Source organism: Nothobranchius furzeri, chromosome 4, assembly GCF_043380555.1.
Source record: "Nothobranchius furzeri strain GRZ-AD chromosome 4, NfurGRZ-RIMD1, whole genome shotgun sequence".
NCBI lineage: Eukaryota > Metazoa > Chordata > Actinopteri > Cyprinodontiformes > Nothobranchiidae > Nothobranchius > Nothobranchius furzeri.
The window spans coordinates 64,441,483-64,460,922 of NC_091744.1; the positions used below are offsets into that span (position 1 = coordinate 64,441,483).

The window sequence follows — 19,440 nt, forward strand, 5'->3', positions numbered from 1 at the left end:
TTGTTATTTTGTCGCCAAAAAAATTTCAGTATTTACCCTCTTTTTTTCCCCGCCCCCTCTCCCCGTTCTGAAATCAAAACGTAAGCATTTCAAGTGAAGAGTGTGAGCACTCAGCGGTGGCCGGCGATTTTAAGGCTCGTTTGTGTGCTATGAACATTCTCTAAAGGGTAAAACTTCAGTAATGCAATATTTACACCGTATGAACAATGGAGGAAGGTGAGATGGTTTGGAAATCTGGCACAAAAAACTTCACCAAAAACGTATGCTGTTGTGTACTATTTGCAATGTGTGCAATTCAACCAAATGGAGACAATATTAGTATTGTAGTATTATGCACATAATAGTTGTAGTACGTTTGCCTGCCATATCAAAATATTACAAGGGTAGCATCTTAAGCTCCCAGGTGCTGAATTTCTGACATTATCTTTATACTTTATCATATGCTAAATCAGTGGAGAACTGATTCACATCTGAGCTTTGTCCAAGAGTGAAACTGCTCAAAGCCTATACTTCTTGTACTGTTTAATATCTTACAAAGGGAGTATACGAGTCATTTTGAGGGGGTGGGAGTTGGAGATGCAGACCACTTTGTGGGTTAAAGAAATCAACAACTGGCTGCCTTATTCTCAAAGTTTAAGGCCTTATGCTCAAGAGAAACTGTATATAGTTTAAGATATCCAGAGCTTCATCATCCAGAGCTTCATCCTGTCAAGGCAGCTGTTATTCTGATATTTTCAGTACTATTTCCTAATTTCTCTCTTTTTTTACAGAGTAGACTCGTGTTGCGTAGGCTAACGACTGAACTGTGTGTGCCCTCATCCTTCATTGATGTAGAGAAATTCATGCTTCTGCTTAATTCAATTAAATTCAAATTCAATTGAAAAATACTTTATTAATTCCAGAGGGAAATTATAAAACCACAACAGACGTACTTCAGTCATGAGATGTTGTTTTCGTTTTGTTTTATAGTTTTCGTGGCATGCTAAACTCCCAGCTTGAGTCAGAAAAATCAACAGTATGGAGAAGGCTTCGCTATGAGGTTGATGCTTTGATGTCATCTTGAAAATTATGTTTGCAGGGATCTGGCCTTTTGTCCGTACCAAAGACGATCGGTTTGAGAATCACAAGAGATTATTGCACTCCAATATATTACACCAATGGGAAGTGGGAAGCCTCAGAGATCGTTTAAAAAAAAAAAAGGATTAAGTTGCGTAAATCTTCTGTACAGTTTGTAAGTTTGTGAAATGGTCACCGTCCTGTTTTATAGGTAACCATGGACCTGAAAGCATGTTGAAATCATCACTGCTAGCCAGGTAGGCTATGTGATAACAGTAGGATGCTTGCTTTAGTTTTTGGCTATTTGTCAATGTGTACAAGTCATGTTTAGCTCCATCTGTAAATAGAATAGATACATAGAGATTTGATGTATCAAGACACTATATTATGGCCATTATCCAGCTAAGTATGTGCCATCGAAAAGAAAAAAAAGCTTAACAGATTTATAGTTGGCAAGGTTACTGTATGTTGTGTGTTACATTTCTGGCTCAGTGTGTCGTAGTAACAGTAAAGCTGTCTGGTCTCGCTTGCTGATTTTATTTTTACTTCTTTTTTTTAATGCTCAAAGTTAATAGGAGTCTGCAGTTACAGAAGTGGCGTGCGCTGTGAGCAGGTTCAATAGCATGGAGAAAAAAAGAAGTTGTGAAATTGTTAAGTGGTTGCAGACTCCTCTGTGACGTTGTGCTCAAAGTCTAGCAGCAGACACAGGATTTTTAAAAAACAAACTTAGGAGGTTCACGTATATATTGCACTAAATTTTTATGACACATGGCTTTGTCACATCTTTATGGACAAAAATAACAATGGAGGCCCAGGATAAGAAAACACTTTTTTATGAAAAGAGGAGTAAGGAAAATAAATGGATTTGTCAGAAAATGACTAATTGTCTTGTAGCAAAATGTGCATTAATCTCAGTGAGATACACATTTCTTACTCGTTCTCATACACGAGAATACAAAGCATTGAGGGAAAAAACTAAAAAAAAAACTCTTAAAACCTACATGCTCATCCTGTTGATAAATGATTGTACGCACGCATGTATGATGACTTCTGTTGTACTTTGTAATCTTGGTAACCACTGTCTTCTGTGATTTGGGCAGGTTCTGTTAACCAGACTGGCAGTGCTAGTTTCATGAGTTACATGACTTTGTGTTTGTGTGCTGTTTACTAAGTTAATGTTCTATATTTTATGTTTTTTGACATTTTTACTTATTGTTTTGAAGAAAAAAAGGCATTTTTGGAATAAAATGAAACATTTTTTCCTCTTTCTTTAACAAAATGGCACTGATATTTGAATTAGAATGAAGGAAATGCACCTCTTTATGATTACAGCAGCTCCATCAAGCAGTGACTCTGATTCTTTACCTTTTACCAACCCAACCATGTTTGACTATCTTGTCTGTTTCTACCAGTAGACAAAGAAAAGGAAAAAAGAAACCCTCCTCTGTGTTGTTGTCTGGTGTTCTGCTTAATGTACAGTAGCTTGTTAATATTGCAAACGCGTCGTTTCTTTTTTTCAATGGGAAGTACTCACTGGTGAGATTTTTAAAGTGGTTTTAAAAGCCAATAAACTTTTTTAAAGAATATTCTTGTGTTTAAGTATTGATGTTTTTGTACTTTATCAATGCAAAGTAACATCTTTCTTCTAAGCATAAATAAAAAGGAAGAATTGCTGTAAGATCTTGTGATTATAAACATTAGTTGGTTTTAACAGCGACTTTTAAATTAGGTTTATTTTACCTTTTAAAACAAAATAGTAATATATAGAAATAGAAATATTATTGAATGTATCTACAATGTGGTTTATTTTTTCATTTAAACAAACTGAACATTGCTTTTTTAATTATTCTAAACAAATATTATTTGTCCAGTGAAACAAATGCAAACTCTCCATCACACCCTAACCACAAGGTCAGAGGTCATCAACTCATCAATTGACATCTTAGGTCAGTGGGGGATGGCCTCTCCTAGAGACAAGCTCCAGCCAATCGGAGCTCACATCAGTGGTCATGTGCTCTGCTTTCCCAGGGCCTCGTGGCATTCATAACATGTTAATGACCTTAACCCTATCGATTGTGGCCCAACAGCCGGACTTTTAGCCATGTGGAGCGCGGTGGTTATCTCTGCTTCCACAACACGTTTAGCAATCGGATTTAAATGATTCTGAGAGGAATATGTGGACTTTTATTCTTCATTTATTTAGTTTGCTGCAGTTAAGTGACGTTTCAAAAAGTGAATGAAGCCTTTTTACATCCGTGAAAAATAAATACTAGTAATAAATTAAATACTCCAATCAAGTTTGTGCGTAAATATTGGGGTTACTCAGCTTACATTCAAATAATTTGTCTACTAATGCCAAATATAGAAACCTTTACTTAAACTAAAGCCATAAGATATGTTTTAAGTAAGCATAGAAATTCTTTTTATCTTTGATAAAATAACCTTAAAATCCACACCACTGAATAAACAGATTATCAGATGTGATAAATCTGACAGCCATTTTGAGCTTTAAATTATAACTATAAGGCTTTCAATTATTCAATCAATAGCTGGCTGTAATCAATACATAATTAAACTCTGCTCTTCTCATTTGATTGCATATTGAAGTCTGAAGGTTCAAGCTTGTGGCAAAAATCCATTAGAAACATTTATAGATGTAGTAGAGGAAAGATGGGAGAATTGTGATATACGTAAAAGGTAGTTAGCAGTCTGAATGTGAGGACTTTATTTACCTGCTCTGTTAGATCAGTGCTTTGCTGATACAGCACAGCCGATACCAGCTGGATCCCATTGTGTCACTGCAGAATGAGGGCTGGTGAAAAGGGAGGGTCACTGTCAACAGGGATGCTGGATCAATATATGAATTCATTAAGCAGCTGACCTGCAGCCATCAATATCTTTTCATAATTACCAGGATCTGTGGAAAGAGCAGATGCTGCTCAGACATACATTTTTACACATTGGTAAATGACAATTATCACTGTGGATGCTCTTGTAAAATTTTATATTGCAAATGTACTTGTTGCCAGTGGTAAATTAAGATTCAGACATCCATTTACTTGAGCTAAAGGCTTATTACGTTCTATACACTCTGTGATGCTCACTTTAGATTAGAAAACAGTGAACTAGATTGTATACATGCTGTAGAAACGTCCAAAAATTGTAGGCAGATTTGACAACTTTTAAATGAAACATTGGAATAACATTATTACACCAATAAATATATCAGGTGTAATCCTTTCTTCCATGTGTTTCTATGTTGCCATAAAACCTGACAAGCTTACACCAAGAAAAACACATTCAGACACAAATTACACCAACATTTATTTAGAAAATATGAAAAAAGATTTTAAAAATTAGGAATGATCTTTGAGAAGAGTGCTTTCGTTTCACTCTCATCTTCAATTGTTTAATAGATGATTATTGCAAATCACATGTTTTGTTTTCATTCCCGGGCCCCGCTTCTAATGTCACTGCGCATGCGTGATGGGTGGGGCGAGCTCCCCGGCCCCCGGTAGAGCGGCTGGTCCTCTGTCCGCCTCACTAGTGACGCTGAGGACGACCGGGTAGCACGCTGGGGACCGGCGGCTCTCTGAGGGGGAAAATGACACAACAGTCTGGATAAATGGCCAATTTTAAGATGAAATGGAGCCGGAGCTGGCTTCTTTTTGTGTTGTTTATTCCTTTAACGAGTAAGTATTGTATTATTTTGTATACTTGCCAGTATCTTATCATTTAATGGCTAATTTGTGCACAACTCCCACCTGGTGAAAGATGTTATCTGTTTATGCTTCATGTGTTTTTAAACGGATTTGTTTGTGACTCGAAGCGTAAAAGGGGAAGGTTGTGTTACTGACGCTTTATTGTGATTCCCATTGGTTCTATTTTTGACGAGTATTTTTTAATCACATACTTTTACATCACTTTTATATTATATATTATTTTATTATAATTCACTTTTTGTGAGAAAAAAATGGTTAGACACGGAAAAAAGTTTAGTCAATTAAATCATAATTATGATTTTTTTTAGACAGTTCCAGCCCTTCATTAATGCACCACTCTCTTCCTGTAGGTGTTTTATGTTTTAGTGAGCTGTCCTTCATCACAGAACCCAGTGATGTTACTGTTCTACCAAAGGATCCTGCTGTGTTGGACTGTCAGGCACATGGACAGCCTCCAGTCACCATCAGGTGGCTCAAGAATGGGATCAGACTGGCAGAAAGTGAACACATACATTTTCTGCCTAATGGCTCCTTGTTCATACCAAAGATAAAGCATACCAAGGAAGATTCAGATGAAGGATATTACCAGTGCCTCTCCCAAAACAGATATGGAGCTATCTTAAGCCAAAGATCACATCTGACTATCGCAAGTAAGTATGAGGAGTAAAACCAAATAGTTGCTGCTGACTTTTTTTTTTTTTTTTTTTTTTTTTTTTTTTTTTACCGATGGTGATTGGTTCCACTCTCTGGTTATGTTTACTTCCATGCTATCCAACTTTCAAGCTTTTCATGGATTATAAGTAGCAGATGTCCTGAACACTTTTTTGTTTCACAGCAAAAAAAACAAAACAAAAACAAACTTAAATGGGTTTCCATGTTGGCAGGCTAGTTTTCGGAGCATTTAGGAGACAGAATAGACTAGAGAGTCAATTCAAAACCTCATAACTGCTCTATAAACAGGCCGTCCAGAGTTTGTAGTTCTTTACTTTTTGAGGAATGGTGCCACTTGTCCACATATAAAGGTAATACGTAAACACCAGTAAAAAGTTAGAAATGACCACAGTTTGTCTGTTTAAATGTTTGCAGGATTCATTGTGACTTCGGACCAGGGCTTTGTGTAGTTGCAGAATGGACGGCTACACAGAGGAATCTCTGAAAGGCCTTTTGCCTTTTCAGCTTTTGTTTGCTGTGCCCCCGACTGCCCTGCAAGAAAAGGCTGGATCTCAGGGCATTTGTTTGTCCACATATCACAGGGCAAGACAGCTGCTTCTATTCAGTGAGCCTGGTCTACCGTGTATTCTTTTTAAAGGTCTTAGAAAGGATATCCCATGGCTGGTGTCATGGAGACGAGGTTGGAACTTGCAGTTTGCTGATTTTGACACTGACAGTGAAGTAGAAAGATTTTCGCTAAATGACCTAATCCACAACATTTAAAAACTATCCATACTTCATGGCGGAGAAGGTTTAGAGGAAGAAGAAAGGATATTTTATATTAATAGTGACGCGTCTGCAGGGGGAAACATCTCATTGAGCTCTTTGTGGGTTTTTGTCATCTACAATAAACAACAAAAAACTTCTAATCAAATTGCTCACATAAAGAATCCAAATTCAAGTTTAGTCTTGGTTTCTGTCTGAGTCAGTGAAAGAGTTTTTGGTCAGCTGAGAGTGGAGGATGGGTCTCCTTTACGTTCCCCTTCTGTCCAGAGGTCCCAGGGGTCGGGGGTCAGCAGTGGAGAGGCTTTGTGATGTCACAGGCCTGTTCTGGCTGGGGGGGGGGGGGGGGGGGGCTGTTGTTTTCCCCCTAACCACAATCACTTTCACTAGACCCGACCTCTAGCCTATCAAGAACAAAGCTTTGTGATGTGAGCAAAAAGACCCAGATCTCCAACTTTGGGGAGTTTCAGTCTTCAGAAACAGTTTTACATCTTTAAAGATTTTTTTCTTATTTTTGCCTTCGGAGTTCATCACTCTGCATCTCAGCTGTTTTGTCATAGAATATTTACAAAATAAGACGATACACATTTGCAAATGTGAACTAACAACAACAAAGGAGAAAGTATCATTTCTATAGCGCCTCTCACGAGGCGCTTCACAAAAACAAAAAATGTGAAAATATAAAACATAATTTAGAAAATGGTTAAAAAATATATTTAAAATGAGCAAAAAAAATAGACAATTGTGATTACAAAAATGTTAAGAAAGAGAGAAAGTGACTAGGAAAGGGGGAAATCAGTGGATCCTGAGGAAGGTGGAATAGGTGGGGAGAGCAGAATAGAGTGGTGAAGAAGGTCATACAAAAGCCAACTTGAACAAGTGAGTCTTCACTGTTTTTTAAAGGAGTCCAGAGTCCACAGTGATCTCAGGCTCAAAGCAAACAATTCTTTTTCAGCTAATTTTTTAAGAATATTGGTAAACATTTGGATCTGGCCACAGTTTTGGGGCAGAATTGATGGGGGGGGGGGGGGGGGGTTGAAGTGAGCGCTGACCTTTTCAGAGAACCTTTGTGCTGCTTGGCCTAAACATTGATTTGTTCTTTTCCACAGACGTGACCATGTTAGCAGATAGACCACACCCACCACCTGCATCACTGGTCCAAGCTGTATTAGATTATATTAATATTTCTAACGTCTTGCTAGTTGTGTCATTTCACAGTGCTTACCAGTCTTCTGTTGTTGAACAGACAAAACTACCACCAGACATTCAGTATGATTTAGCATCTTAATCTCGTTGAAAGTCCCTGAAAAAGTTCTGCAAACAATCACCAAACAGCCTTACAAGATGTAATGGCAGAAGGTTTAGTTGACTTCAAGAGCAGAATAGCCTGTTTGTTTGTAGATTCTGAAATCATTTGATCCTAAGTAAAGCATTGTTCGGTAATTTTGCTCCCCTAAAGCTGCGGGGTTTAAACGTGAAGTTTCAGAGGGACAACACGGGTATTGATTCTCTATAACATGGTATTGACTTCTTCTCCTTGAGCGAGGGGGGAAGGGAGGGACTTATCACCTTAATGAATTAAGGTCATTGATGATATGGGATTGAGTGGGCCTCACGTAAATGCAGATGGGGGGGGGGGGGGTCGCTTATTTGGTGACTATTGACAGACTTTTGAATGGGCATGAATAAAGGGTTATGTTGGGAGTTTTTAGAGATTTGTAAACTTAGTGTGATCATTTTCTGGGTCCAGCAGAATGATAGACTGTGCAGAACTGATGTGGTGAAGAATAAGTCAAATATTCTTCAATTTTAAGATTGAATGTATCAGTTCTAAGACAATTTCAAGTTCACCCATAGTTCAGACCATGCAGTAGTATGAAAAGTAGGTTAAAAAAATACAAGAGCTACATTTGTGTCTATAGGTCTCATTTATAATGTTAAATAATAGTGAGTTAAGAAAAAGCCTACAATGCAGGAGAAAGTCTCTTTTAAAAAAATTCATTCCAATTTTGCTGAAGTTAGCAAAGTTGCATCTGAAAACCCTCACTAAACTTCTGTAACACTGAAAAACAATGTTAAAGCATTTTAGTGAGGGTCCTCTGTTGCAGACTGACGAGACCAAAGAGAAGATTGTTTTATATGGTTGAGATCAGATGCATTACATTATGCTCTGATGCAGAAAACCTTATGATTTATGTACTTTCTATTTCATAGTTTTACTTATATTTGCATTTCCTTTGTCATCTTTTATATTGTTATTCTTTTAATGCAAATTGCATTGATTAGTTTTTATCTCTATAATGATGCATCATTCACTGTCATTCTTGCAATTGATCCATTGATCTGGCCAGCTAATCACAATGGGACACTATTCCTCATCTGCACAAAAGCAAGTGCTTACAGAGATCAATTCTTCTCATTTGATGAGTTAACATTCTTCAAAAACAGGCGTATGACTAGAACGACGCATCTTCAGAAACAATAGTTTTAGGTGAGATTTTAAAGAAAAATGCATTTCTGACATGTGTATTATTGTTTTTACAGGAATCACAGAGTTTGAGCTGCACCCTGTTAACGTGGTGGTGTCTGAAGGCTCTGTGGCTCGATTTTCCTGTGCAGTCACCTCTTCTCCTCCAGCCACCATCACCTGGGAGTTCAACCAAAGCATGCTGCCACTGCAGACAGACAGGTACCTGCAAACACTTTCAGTAATTTGAGACTCCACTGTAAGCATTCTGTTTGCATTGGTAAAATAGTACTAGTGGCTACATTTACCTAAAATTTGTTTCAAATTGAATTTTTATGCTTTTAGAATAACAGTTTTGTTTAATGGAGTCCTTCAAATACACAACGTGCAACTGAAAGATGCTGGACGATATCGATGTGTGGCAACTAACATCGCCAGCCGTTTAAAGAGTAGAGAGGCCACACTCACAGTCAGTAAAGGTACAGTAAATGGATGAGCACAACTTAATGAGCATTAACTCACTTTAGATAACAATGTTATTAACATTTCTTCTGTCTTGTGTAGAGCTAGGCCCTAAACCCCATCAGAAGCCCCAAATCATTGCTGGACCTCAGAACGTTACAGCTTCCCTTCACCAAACTGTGGTGCTGGAGTGTGTGGCCACAGGTAATCCTTCCCCCATCATCTCCTGGAGCCGAGCTGACAGTAAACCCATTGATGTTTACAACGCCAAAGTGCTGGGCAATGGGAACCTGGTCATTACTGATGTTAACCCCAAACACAGTGGAATCTACCTCTGCAGGGCCACCACACCCGGAACTCGCAACCATACTACTGCTGCTGCCAACCTCACAGTTCTAGGTACCATACGTTCTTTACACCTCTGAAGTGTTAGATGCAAGTATTTATTATTGTACGCATCAGACCGTGTTTTCATCAACTTTTATCATAAATATGTGTTTCAGTGCCGCCATCCATTGTTGAAAAGCCTGAGAGCCAGACCCGTCCAAGAGCAGGCACCACCCGATTTATGTGCCAAGCAGAGGGAGTGCCCTCACCGCGCATCAGCTGGCTAAAGAATGGAGAGCTGGTTCACCTAAATGGGAGGATTAAGATGTACAACAGGTATACTTTATCAGGAGTGATGGCTCAGAATGTGTTTACCTAAATACAATAAAAAAAAATGTAAACATTCTTTCTAAAGAACATACCTTTATGTTTTCTTGTTTATTTGTTTCACAGTAAGCTGGTAATCACCCAGATTATCCCTGAGGATGATGCCATCTATCAGTGTGTAGCAGAGAATGAGCAGGGTTCTGTGCTGTCCTTGGCCCGCCTAATAGTGGTCATGTCTGAGGACAGGCCCAGTGCGCCAAGAAACGTCCATGCTGAGACCATCTCCAGCTCAGCCATCCTACTGGCATGGGAGAAACCTCTCTACAATGCTGACAAAGTCATTGCCTACTCCATCCACTATATGAAGGCAGAAGGTGAGACTAAGATGAGGCAAAGATCTTATCCTTTTTAGAGCTTGATGACAAACTTTGAGGAACAGCAGTATGAAAAGATGCACAGTCGCTGTAAACCTTAGAACGCTACATCACTGTGTGATCAGCTTTTCTTGGTTGGGGGCCATCTGCTGTTGCTGCATGGAGCCGAGGTCAAGGGTGACTCAGAATGGCAACTTAACTTAAAAAACAACAGGCCTGGCCGGCCCTTTGTCCGCTCCCCAGCTCCGTCTGCTCCCTCTTAAAGGGACAGGCCACTGAAATATGTTACAGTCTTGCAAGCCAACAGAGTTAACCTCTAAACTTATTGTTAGGGAACTGTAAAGCCGAGTATTTTACATGTTTAATGAGGGTTGTTTTAGTGGGTCATAAAACAGTTAGGAGTCAGTGCCTTGTGTTACACGTGTGTAAATAAACAAATGCATCACACAGAAACTGTAAGCATTACTTTATAATATTTTTTTCATGTATGCTTGACCACCAGATGATTTGTTTTTGTTTGTTTGTCAGGTTTAAACAACGAAGAATACCAGGTTGTTATCGGTAACGACACAACCAGTTACATCATCGATGACCTGGAGCCGGCGCGAAACTACAGCTTTTACATCGTGGCTTATATGCCGATGGGAGCCAGTCGAATGTCAGACCAAGTCAGTCAGCATACTCTGGAGGATGGTAAGCACAAGGCACTGAGACTGTCAGACTCTGTAGTGATAAATGTTTTAAACTTTAAGCTAGAGTACTGTAACTAACCATGTGTTGTAATTAACTGACTCCCATGCTTTTCTGCAGTACCACTGCGTACTCCGGAGTTAACTCTGACCAGCCACAGTTCGACGGACATCCACGTGAGCTGGCAGCCGCTGCCGGCCAAGATTAGCCGTGGGCAAGTTTTAGCCTACAGACTTTCCTATCGCACAGCTTCTGATGACACACTCACAAACGTGGAGCTGCCACAGAACAGCACTGAGTATCTGTTAGCTGGCCTGCAGCCTGACACCATCTACCTGCTCCGCATGGCTGCATCTACACGTGTGGGCTGGTGTGAACCTTCAGCCTGGACTTCACACCGTACAACCAAGATCTCCAGCAACAAGGGTAAGCATGACGTGTTGTTGGGAATTCTTAAAATAACAAACTGTGAAATATTTATGTACATGTTGGTTCGCCTTAGGTAAAACATTAGGTAACCGTGGTGGTGAAACTTGGTTTCTTTAAGCCTTTGCCTTATTTCTGCATTGATGCTCTGGTTTCCCAGAGTTCATGTGGTGTATTGGGCATATGATTAGAGTTTGCTCTTGTAGCATTGTCCCACAGTCTTTGTGATGGTTACCCAGAAACCTTTGCCCCTCGCTGTCAGTGATGTTAAAGTGGCCTCAGTCACGGGTCATAAAGAGAGGGCCTCAGGCTTCCATATGGGGGGAAAGAATTGCCTATTTTAATGACCTGCTGCGTTGGGGGGGAGGTTTTTGTCCACCATAGCTAAATTTTGTCTGGAGGAAATATTAGACACTCTGCTTGTATTTATAGTTGTTGAGCTCAGTGACAGAAAAGGTAGTTTTTGGATTTGATAATAAGTTTTTTTTTGGTAGCTGGTTTTACAAACCAAGCTGTAAATTAAAGTGTACATTTTTCACAGTTGAATGTAAATCATTCACTTTTCTCTGTCTCTGTCTTGTTATATTGGTGAATTAGTTTTAGGTATTCTCTGTGCTGTTTTAATACTCTACCTTTAAGTTTGTATTGACCCCATGCTTGTTGTTTCATCCTCTCTTCCTCAGTGCCTTCAGCCCCCATTCTTCAACTTGAGCCTCTTAACTGCACCTCCATTGTGGCCCGCTGGCAGACCTCCCCTGACTCTGTGGTTGTTCGGGGTTTTCGATTGTGCTACCATGAGGAAGGCCAACCGGAGCAGCCTATCATCGTGCTCCAGGCTCAAACCTTCACCCACACCATTGGGGGACTTGGTGAGTAATGAGAGGGCAAAGAGAAGACGTACATGGATGTATTTGACTATCTGTTTGAATGTCTACCAATTAGATCTGAGTGACCGATGGGTTCTCACTCACATGGGTCTTTTTTGCATCACCTAATTTGATTCAGTGGGCAGTTGCTGCATTTGCATTTTCACCCTCTGTCCTGATCAATATGAGCTGACCTCTCTTACTTAACCAGCAGCCTCCTCCAGTGTTCCTGCAACATTGTTTGAGAACAGGCTCTTGGGGTTAGAGGTCAGTAACCAGATGTCCCTCCCACCACCCTTTCCCATCCAGAGGCTTGCTTAATTATGCATAGCCATTGTGCTCCGTCCTGGGCCAGACCGGCTCTGGGAAGACCCTGGCCACCACCTCCCTTTAGCTGGACTCTGGTGCACACAAACAAAGACCCTTGGGATGAGCCAAATCTGGTCCGAGCCCTTGGCCTCTGACCTCTGGCCGTGAGACAGCAGTCTTGGATTAATGACCCCACCCCTACTGGTCATCTGTGCCGTTCATGTAAATAAACCCCAGCTTTCCAGGAGCGACGTTGACCAGAACTATAGTGCGAAAAAGTGAAACATGTGATGTAGCCTTTTATTTATAGTCTAGTAGTTTATGTTCATTTGACATCAAACCATCATTAGGACAGTTGAGTAGATTTACTGTGACTTTCCATTTTTACTTAAATTATATGCATCTGTAACTTTATATAAATGTAAACCCCTTTTGTTTTTTACTGATAATACTTTAATAACTTCCTGTTTGGATTCATGTTCATTGCTATTACTGATTCTGTCATCTATGCTGCCGTCCCAAGTTTAAGGCTAAAACACAAAAGCAGCGGCCGTGAAAAGGGGAAGCAAAAGGGGCCCACCTCCTGTCCTGCAACTGTGCACCCAGATTCCTTCTGTTCTACGCTGGCCTGGCTTGGTGACCCCCAGTAAACCCCCACAAAGTCCCATGGGTCTAGGATCCCAGCAGCTGAACACTTCCCGTAGCCCAGCCCCCCAAAATGAGCCTGGACACTCTGCTGTCATTGGTCAGTACCTAAAGGCTGACCCTTCACATGTTAGACGTAAAACAAATCTTAACGCTGCTTAAAAACATCGTGATTTAGAGCCTGGGGTAATGGTGGGTTCTCAGAAACATTCTCATCCAGAGACCTCGGTGATCTTCCCGGCTCCTGGTTATGTCCAAAACTCAGACAGTGTTGTACATCTCACGTCTCCTGTGTTAGGTGTGTAGTTTTTGCTCTTGTAACTCACCTAAAAGTCTAATTTCTTCACATTTAGTTTTAACAGGTTTGTGGTGGTAATCTATTCCTAGCTGTGTCACTGGGCCCCAGGGTTTGTTGATTTTTCTCATGCTTTCACACAGAACAACACACGATAAATGACATGTTAAGGTTATGCAGGAGGCCCTGCATTGTCCATGCGTGACCTATTCTGAGCAGCTAAATCAAGCAGACGTTCACTCCTGCTGCTCAGTGCTCTCATGTCTGCTTTTTTTATCGTAGGGACATTGGTGTGTGTTTTTTAGTTCTCTTTTTAAGTTTTTTTTCCTTGTATGTTCCAGATCCAAGAAGAAAGTATCACGTCAAGATTCTGGCCGTCGGTAAAGCAGGAGATGGTCACCAGACGGACCAAACCATTAGCACTCCAGGATGTGTGTGTGAGTGCATCATCGTGGCGTTTATTTCAATCAGTTTGCCTCTGAATCTTGCTCTCATCGCTTTAATAATTGTGATTTTTGTTTTCTTCTTTCAGCGGCTAGAGACCAAGTGGCTGCAGCCCCTCCTCCTCCACATCAGGTCACTGTGTTGACCAGCAATTCTTCTGCCGTTTCTCTGCGTTGGAGTCATCCTGCGTTTTCTGCTGGAAAAGCCGTCAGCTACACAGTTCGCTACACACCCGTGGGCACTCATAATGTCTCAGACATACGCTACCTGCAAACGTAAGCTCCTTTAAAATGCTGCATCTTCGTACCATTGCGTTATTCATTCCCTAAGATGCATTAAATGTATGATTGTTTTCCTTCACAGTACCAAGCAGAGTGTTACTGTTCGGAATTTAATTCCAAACACTCGATATGAGTTTGTCGTGCGTCTGCATGTGGATCAGATGTCGAGTCCCTGGAGTTCGGTTGTTTACCATCAGACCCTGCCGGCCGGTAATAAAATGGACACAAGTAGCATGACACCACCAGGATTATGTTGCATTCTCTCTAGTGTGCAAATTGAAATGACCATCAGTTCTTATGTCTGCAGCACCAAGCCAAGCTCCTGCAGGAGTGCGAGTAACTCTGATTGAGGACGACACTGCTCTGGTGTCCTGGAGGGAGCTCTCGGAGCCTAACATGGTGGTCACCCACTACAGCATCCTGTACGCATCACAGAAAGCTTGGATGGCTGGACACTGGCAACGAATACAGAGGGAGGGTGAGCATCCCATTTCCTATTAAAACTGGGTCAAACTGCAGCTTTGTAAAGTCAAAGATATTAATCAGAAACAACAAAATGGTGCCTCATATTAGATTTCTAAAGACTATAATTAGTAAGCTTGTAAATTATTTATTTATTTATTTGTTCTTTAAAGCACTGTGAAACCACTTGGGGGCTCAAATGAAATGCTTTTTTGCCATGTTAATAATTTTGTTATTTCGTAAATTCTTCTCTGTTGAATTTCATTGATTATATGACATGAACCAATCACTTAAACACGAACTGTATGACTTTGTGTGCATTATTAATAGTTCTTCTGAATCTCGTTTGTTGTTCTGTAGGAAGTCACACGATGGCCTTATTAGAGAAGCTGGAGCAGGGGAACGTCTACCTGGTGAAGCTGTGTGCCTCCAACAAGGTCGGTGACGGACCTTTCTCTGAGCCTGTGGAGCTGGCACTAAAGCATGGACTTGTCCATCGCAGCAAGAACCCTAGGCACTCTGAAAACTCCCCAGATCCAGCAGGTCAGCAACTGGAAACACTGAAGAACAGAGAGTGATCACATTCTTTAGTTTGACTTGACTGAAGTTAAGATGTAGCAAAGCCTTTTGCTAATGTCCGTACTTCTGACTACAGCTTATGTATTTTTATCTTCCAGTGTTTTCTGACGGCCTCTACCACATAGACCAGCGCTCTATGACTGGGATCATGGTTGGTGTCAGCATTGCCTTAACCTGTATTGCCATGTGTGCCCTGATCCTGATCAGCAAGGGAAAGCCAAGGTACCAACTATCATTGTGCAGAAGTCAAAAAAAGAAAGAATGCTCACTAACTTCATCGATATGTGACCTACAGAAAATCTTCTAGCTCCAAAGTGATTGCTGTGGGAGCTTCTGAAGGTCCACTCACTGGTTTGCCTCTGCCCAATGACTACCGCCCAGAGAACATGGAGGCCTTTCTACCCATGATTAGTGATCACTTTATGGATTCTAAGGTGAGGAAAACGGGAAAAGTGAAAAAGCTCCTGAATGTTGCTGATGGTTACAGGTCTCACAGTTATTAGAGATGTGTATTGGTGAAATTCTGGCGATACGAAACAGGGGAGACGATACGATATATCACAATATATTGTGATACATGCAGCCAGACAATATTTGAATGTATTCCATAAACAGTCCACTGATACTTAACATGTTGAACATGAGGTATCTGAACCATAATAAAGGGATTTACATTTTTATAGTGGAAACAAAATCAACTGCACACTGCTGCCAACTAGTGGTTGGCATTTGAATTGCACAAAAAAAAAGAAAATACACAAAAGTTTGCATGTAAATTCTTCCAAAAATTCGATAATTGGCTGTTAAATATCGATATAATATCACAGGAAAAATATCGCAATATATTGCCATATTGATATTTTCTTACATCCCTAACCGTTACTTTATCTTCTATCAGCCATTAACATCTTGGTCATATAATTGTTGCAGGGTGGATGTAATATTGTCATAAACAGTGCCGGTCCAGTCAGCAACAAAATCCAAAGCAGGAGATGGCTCCTTTTCAAAAAAGAGATCAGAAACCCACCTGGAACTGATGTAAGTGACAAGAAACTAAGTTTATTTTTCAAACTGGTTTGTTTGGACTGTGTCTTCATTTTGTCTCTGTCTCTTCAGGTTGAGACTAGAGCCAGCTTGTATGAAGCTGGTAAAACTGTCCTGAGATATGACGAACGTCTGGGCTCAGCTCCTCTGCCTCCTTCTTCCCGGGAGATCATCTACGGACCTTTTCACTCGAACAAGTCTCACGCCGGCGAGGGCAGTCAGGAGACGGGAGATTCTGGAAACTATTCCAACGAAGAAAGCAACGGGGAGATGAGCCACCCACAAACCACCCTCAGTTCAGGAGCTGAGTCATCTGAATCAGACAGTGGTCCTGCCGGTTCAGAGCTGAAGCCGTATTATAAAGTGGAAGCAGAGAGGATGCCGAATCATCCCTTTCATCCGTCTGCCTCTGATGCTTCCTGGCTGTCCGGCACCTCCGATGACTCTCATCCTACCCTGCACACTTCCAAAGCAGCAAGCACCTGAATCTCTGCAGGCCTGTGTCTGCTCTCCAGCGGCCAAAGCTACGCCACTTCTACCTCATTCACTTCCTGAGAGAAGCCCCAAAATGACACATGGGATCAGGAAGCCAGCTGCTGCAGTGGAAGGAACGTGCTTTCGCTTTGGACGTTCCTTAGGATTTAGTATGAATGTCCATGAAATTTAATTTTCTCCCTTTTTTAATTGACAACTTTCTACCTGTATGTGTGTTTGGCAGTGTCTGTCCTAACCCAAGCTCACCCATGATGAATGTTTAAAAAGAATGTCAGAGTGGAACTGTGATACATATATTTAAGTCCTTCCCCACTGGAGTGAAAGATAAAGCGGAGCCACCTTTTAGACAGATTATCTACCTCAGCTTTCTGTTTTTTAAATACTTACTACCTCCCTTTAACCACGTATTCTGCAGTATTATCTAACACTCAGGGGGACAAAGTGAAAACACTTTATTTCAGTGTCTTCTAACGTCTTTTAGGAAATTACATCCTAAATTCTCTTTTTCATGGTTAAAAGAGCTTTTGTTTTATTTTTTGTCTTTGTTATGAAGATGACAAGTGCATTAGTATGTCAGACTATTTTAGCTTTATGAAACAGTATTGTTTGGCATTTTAGTGCACTGAACTCAAAGCTTTAACATTGTCTTATTATACAAAAGGCTTTACAACAAAGGTTAGATCCAAAGACACAAATGATCTGTACCCAAAGAATTTTGATGATCCAAAAGAAAATATAAGGTAACCAAAAATATAGCTGATGTTTGCCAAACTATTACTAATAGCTGCCAGAGATGTAAAATTGTCTTCAAATGATGCTGGTTTCTCTTTGTAAATGTGATTTAGTGCTTTATTCTGGTGAAAGCTTTAACACAAGCCTTGTGCTCCATCTGCCTTCTAGACCATTGCTGAATGCAGCGGGAATGCCGATGCTATTATCCAAAGAGTTGTCTTCTTCCTCAGATGGGTACAGCTTATTTTATACAGTTGATCCTTGGTGCGATGCCGTGCAAAGATGCAAAGAATCGTCACTAAACCAAAGATCCCATGTGCCCTACCAGTGATGAATGTTAAGAATTGTTTTTATTTGAGAAATTCTTTCATCACAATTCATAAATGATCTTACTCTCTTTGGTGTATTCCCTGTCCAGGAGTGACAGTGAAGGATTCTGACTATCATACTGGAAACCCTCTGTGAAGAGCAACATAATCAATTTTTATATCGTTGTAATACTAAAAATCCTAACCAAAGGATGTCAAAGTCTCTGTTATATAGTGATTTTTTTTCATTTACATTTCATACATCATTTGCATTCAAAAGTGCTAATTTCCAGTGAGTTTGCTACTAGAGAGACCGTTTACCATTGATCTTATTTTTGTAAGCGTGACATGTAAGAGCCTTGAATTTTCATACAAATTTTGGGTTACACTCAAATATTTTAGATGGTCTTTTTAGCACAATGTTGTAAACAAAAACATTTCTCAAATTGTAATGTGACATTTTCAAAAACATGTCTTGACTAAAGTTCATTTTGCCAGGTGGATAATTACTTTGTGAGATGAATTTGGAAAATTTGCTGTCACAGGTTTTGTAGTTAGACGTAGAATGTAGATTTATGTTATTTAAGATTTCTAATGTTTGATTTTGAGTACCAAAACACATCTTTTAAACCAAAGTGAGCAACAAAATATAAGATTTTATGCGTTGAAATGTTGCAAACAGACTTTTTTGATACTCTGAACCTTGTAACAAAGATTAGGTAATAAAATTGTTCGTAAAAAAAAATCTTCATTTGTTATGTTTCATTGTATTGAATTATTTCTGGGTTTTTTTTAAGGTTGCAAGTGGCAAGAAGACATGAATTTAGGTTTATTTTAAACCTTAGTTGAGACTAGGGCTGGACAATAATTCAATAACGATATATATCGATGAATAGGCATGGTTCAATAGGAAAAAAGATTATCAAAAGTTTATTTTTTCCATTATAGCCTATTGGCTAGCTTCATGGACGTAACTTTGGGGGGGGGGGGGGGCATGTCCCCCCCACTTTTTCCAAAGTCAAGGTTTGACCCCTGCACTTTTTACCATCCAAAAACAATATTACGCTATATTAAATTGACACTGGTTGAGCTCTAGGACCAAGCAGAAAACAACCATTTGTGTTGAAGCCTGTTTCCCATTAGAACATACTGCAAAGATAACACCCCCCCCCCCCCCCACACACACACACACACACACACACACACACACACTTCTAAAGTGAAAATTCCGTCCATGGCTAGCTTCATACTAGTCATCACTTATACCCAACCAATAAAAACACATCACCAAGCCCTCCCCTCTCAAACCTAATCAGACAGCAATGTGACTTCAATAAGATGTAGCAAGGAGAGGCGGAAGAAGTTGTCTCCAAAAAAGGTTATAGTACTTCACTGGTGTGGCAATATTTTCATGATTAAACAAACAACGGTGGTTTGCAACAGAGAATCGATAAAAAACAAGCCTGGTAATACAACCAACTTGTTGTGTCATAAAATAATGGCCTAAGATGGCCAGGGCTGCACTTCAAATATATTTTTGACATTATTCATATAGTTATCAATAATTATTTATATCGGTCAACATGATCATAATATGATGTTTTATTGATAAGCTTTTTTTCTATATAATCCAGCCCTTGTTGAGACTTCTTAGGGTTTTTGTTTGTTTTTTCTTCAAAATTTTTTAAGCAATAT

General features: G+C 40.0%; 1 protein-coding gene across 1 annotated transcript; it reads left to right on the forward strand.

The window, feature by feature from the left end:
* Nucleotides 1-4,604: 4,604 nt before the first annotated feature.
* Nucleotides 4,605-18,483, forward strand: LOC107388508 (protogenin B). The gene is made up of 19 exons (XM_015964081.3): nt 4,605-4,748; nt 5,129-5,428; nt 8,757-8,901; nt 9,025-9,158; nt 9,244-9,540; nt 9,645-9,804; nt 9,922-10,169; nt 10,698-10,862; nt 10,980-11,285; nt 11,969-12,154; nt 13,742-13,837; nt 13,933-14,119; nt 14,208-14,335; nt 14,433-14,603; nt 14,948-15,130; nt 15,265-15,388; nt 15,462-15,600; nt 16,097-16,204; nt 16,283-18,483. Exons 1-19 carry the CDS (start codon nt 4,682-4,684, stop codon nt 16,694-16,696), a joined length of 3,558 nt encoding a protein of 1,185 aa, XP_015819567.2. The 5' UTR covers nt 4,605-4,681; the 3' UTR covers nt 16,697-18,483.
* The last annotated feature ends 957 nt before the right edge of the window (nt 18,484-19,440 follow it).

What these genes read in the sequence shown, in the direction of transcription:
- LOC107388508 (XM_015964081.3), top strand. Translation starts at nt 4,682, where the DNA reads ATGGCCAATTTTAAGATGAAATGGAGCCGGAGCTGGCTTCTTTTTGTG. An exon ending in AGGATTAAGATGTACAACAG is followed by an intron (nt 9,805 to 9,921) that starts GTATACTTTATC and finishes TTTGTTTCACAG; the next exon opens with TAAGCTGGTAATCACCCAGA. An exon ending in CCACACCATTGGGGGACTTG is followed by an intron (nt 12,155 to 13,741) that starts GTGAGTAATGAG and finishes TGTATGTTCCAG; the next exon opens with ATCCAAGAAGAAAGTATCAC.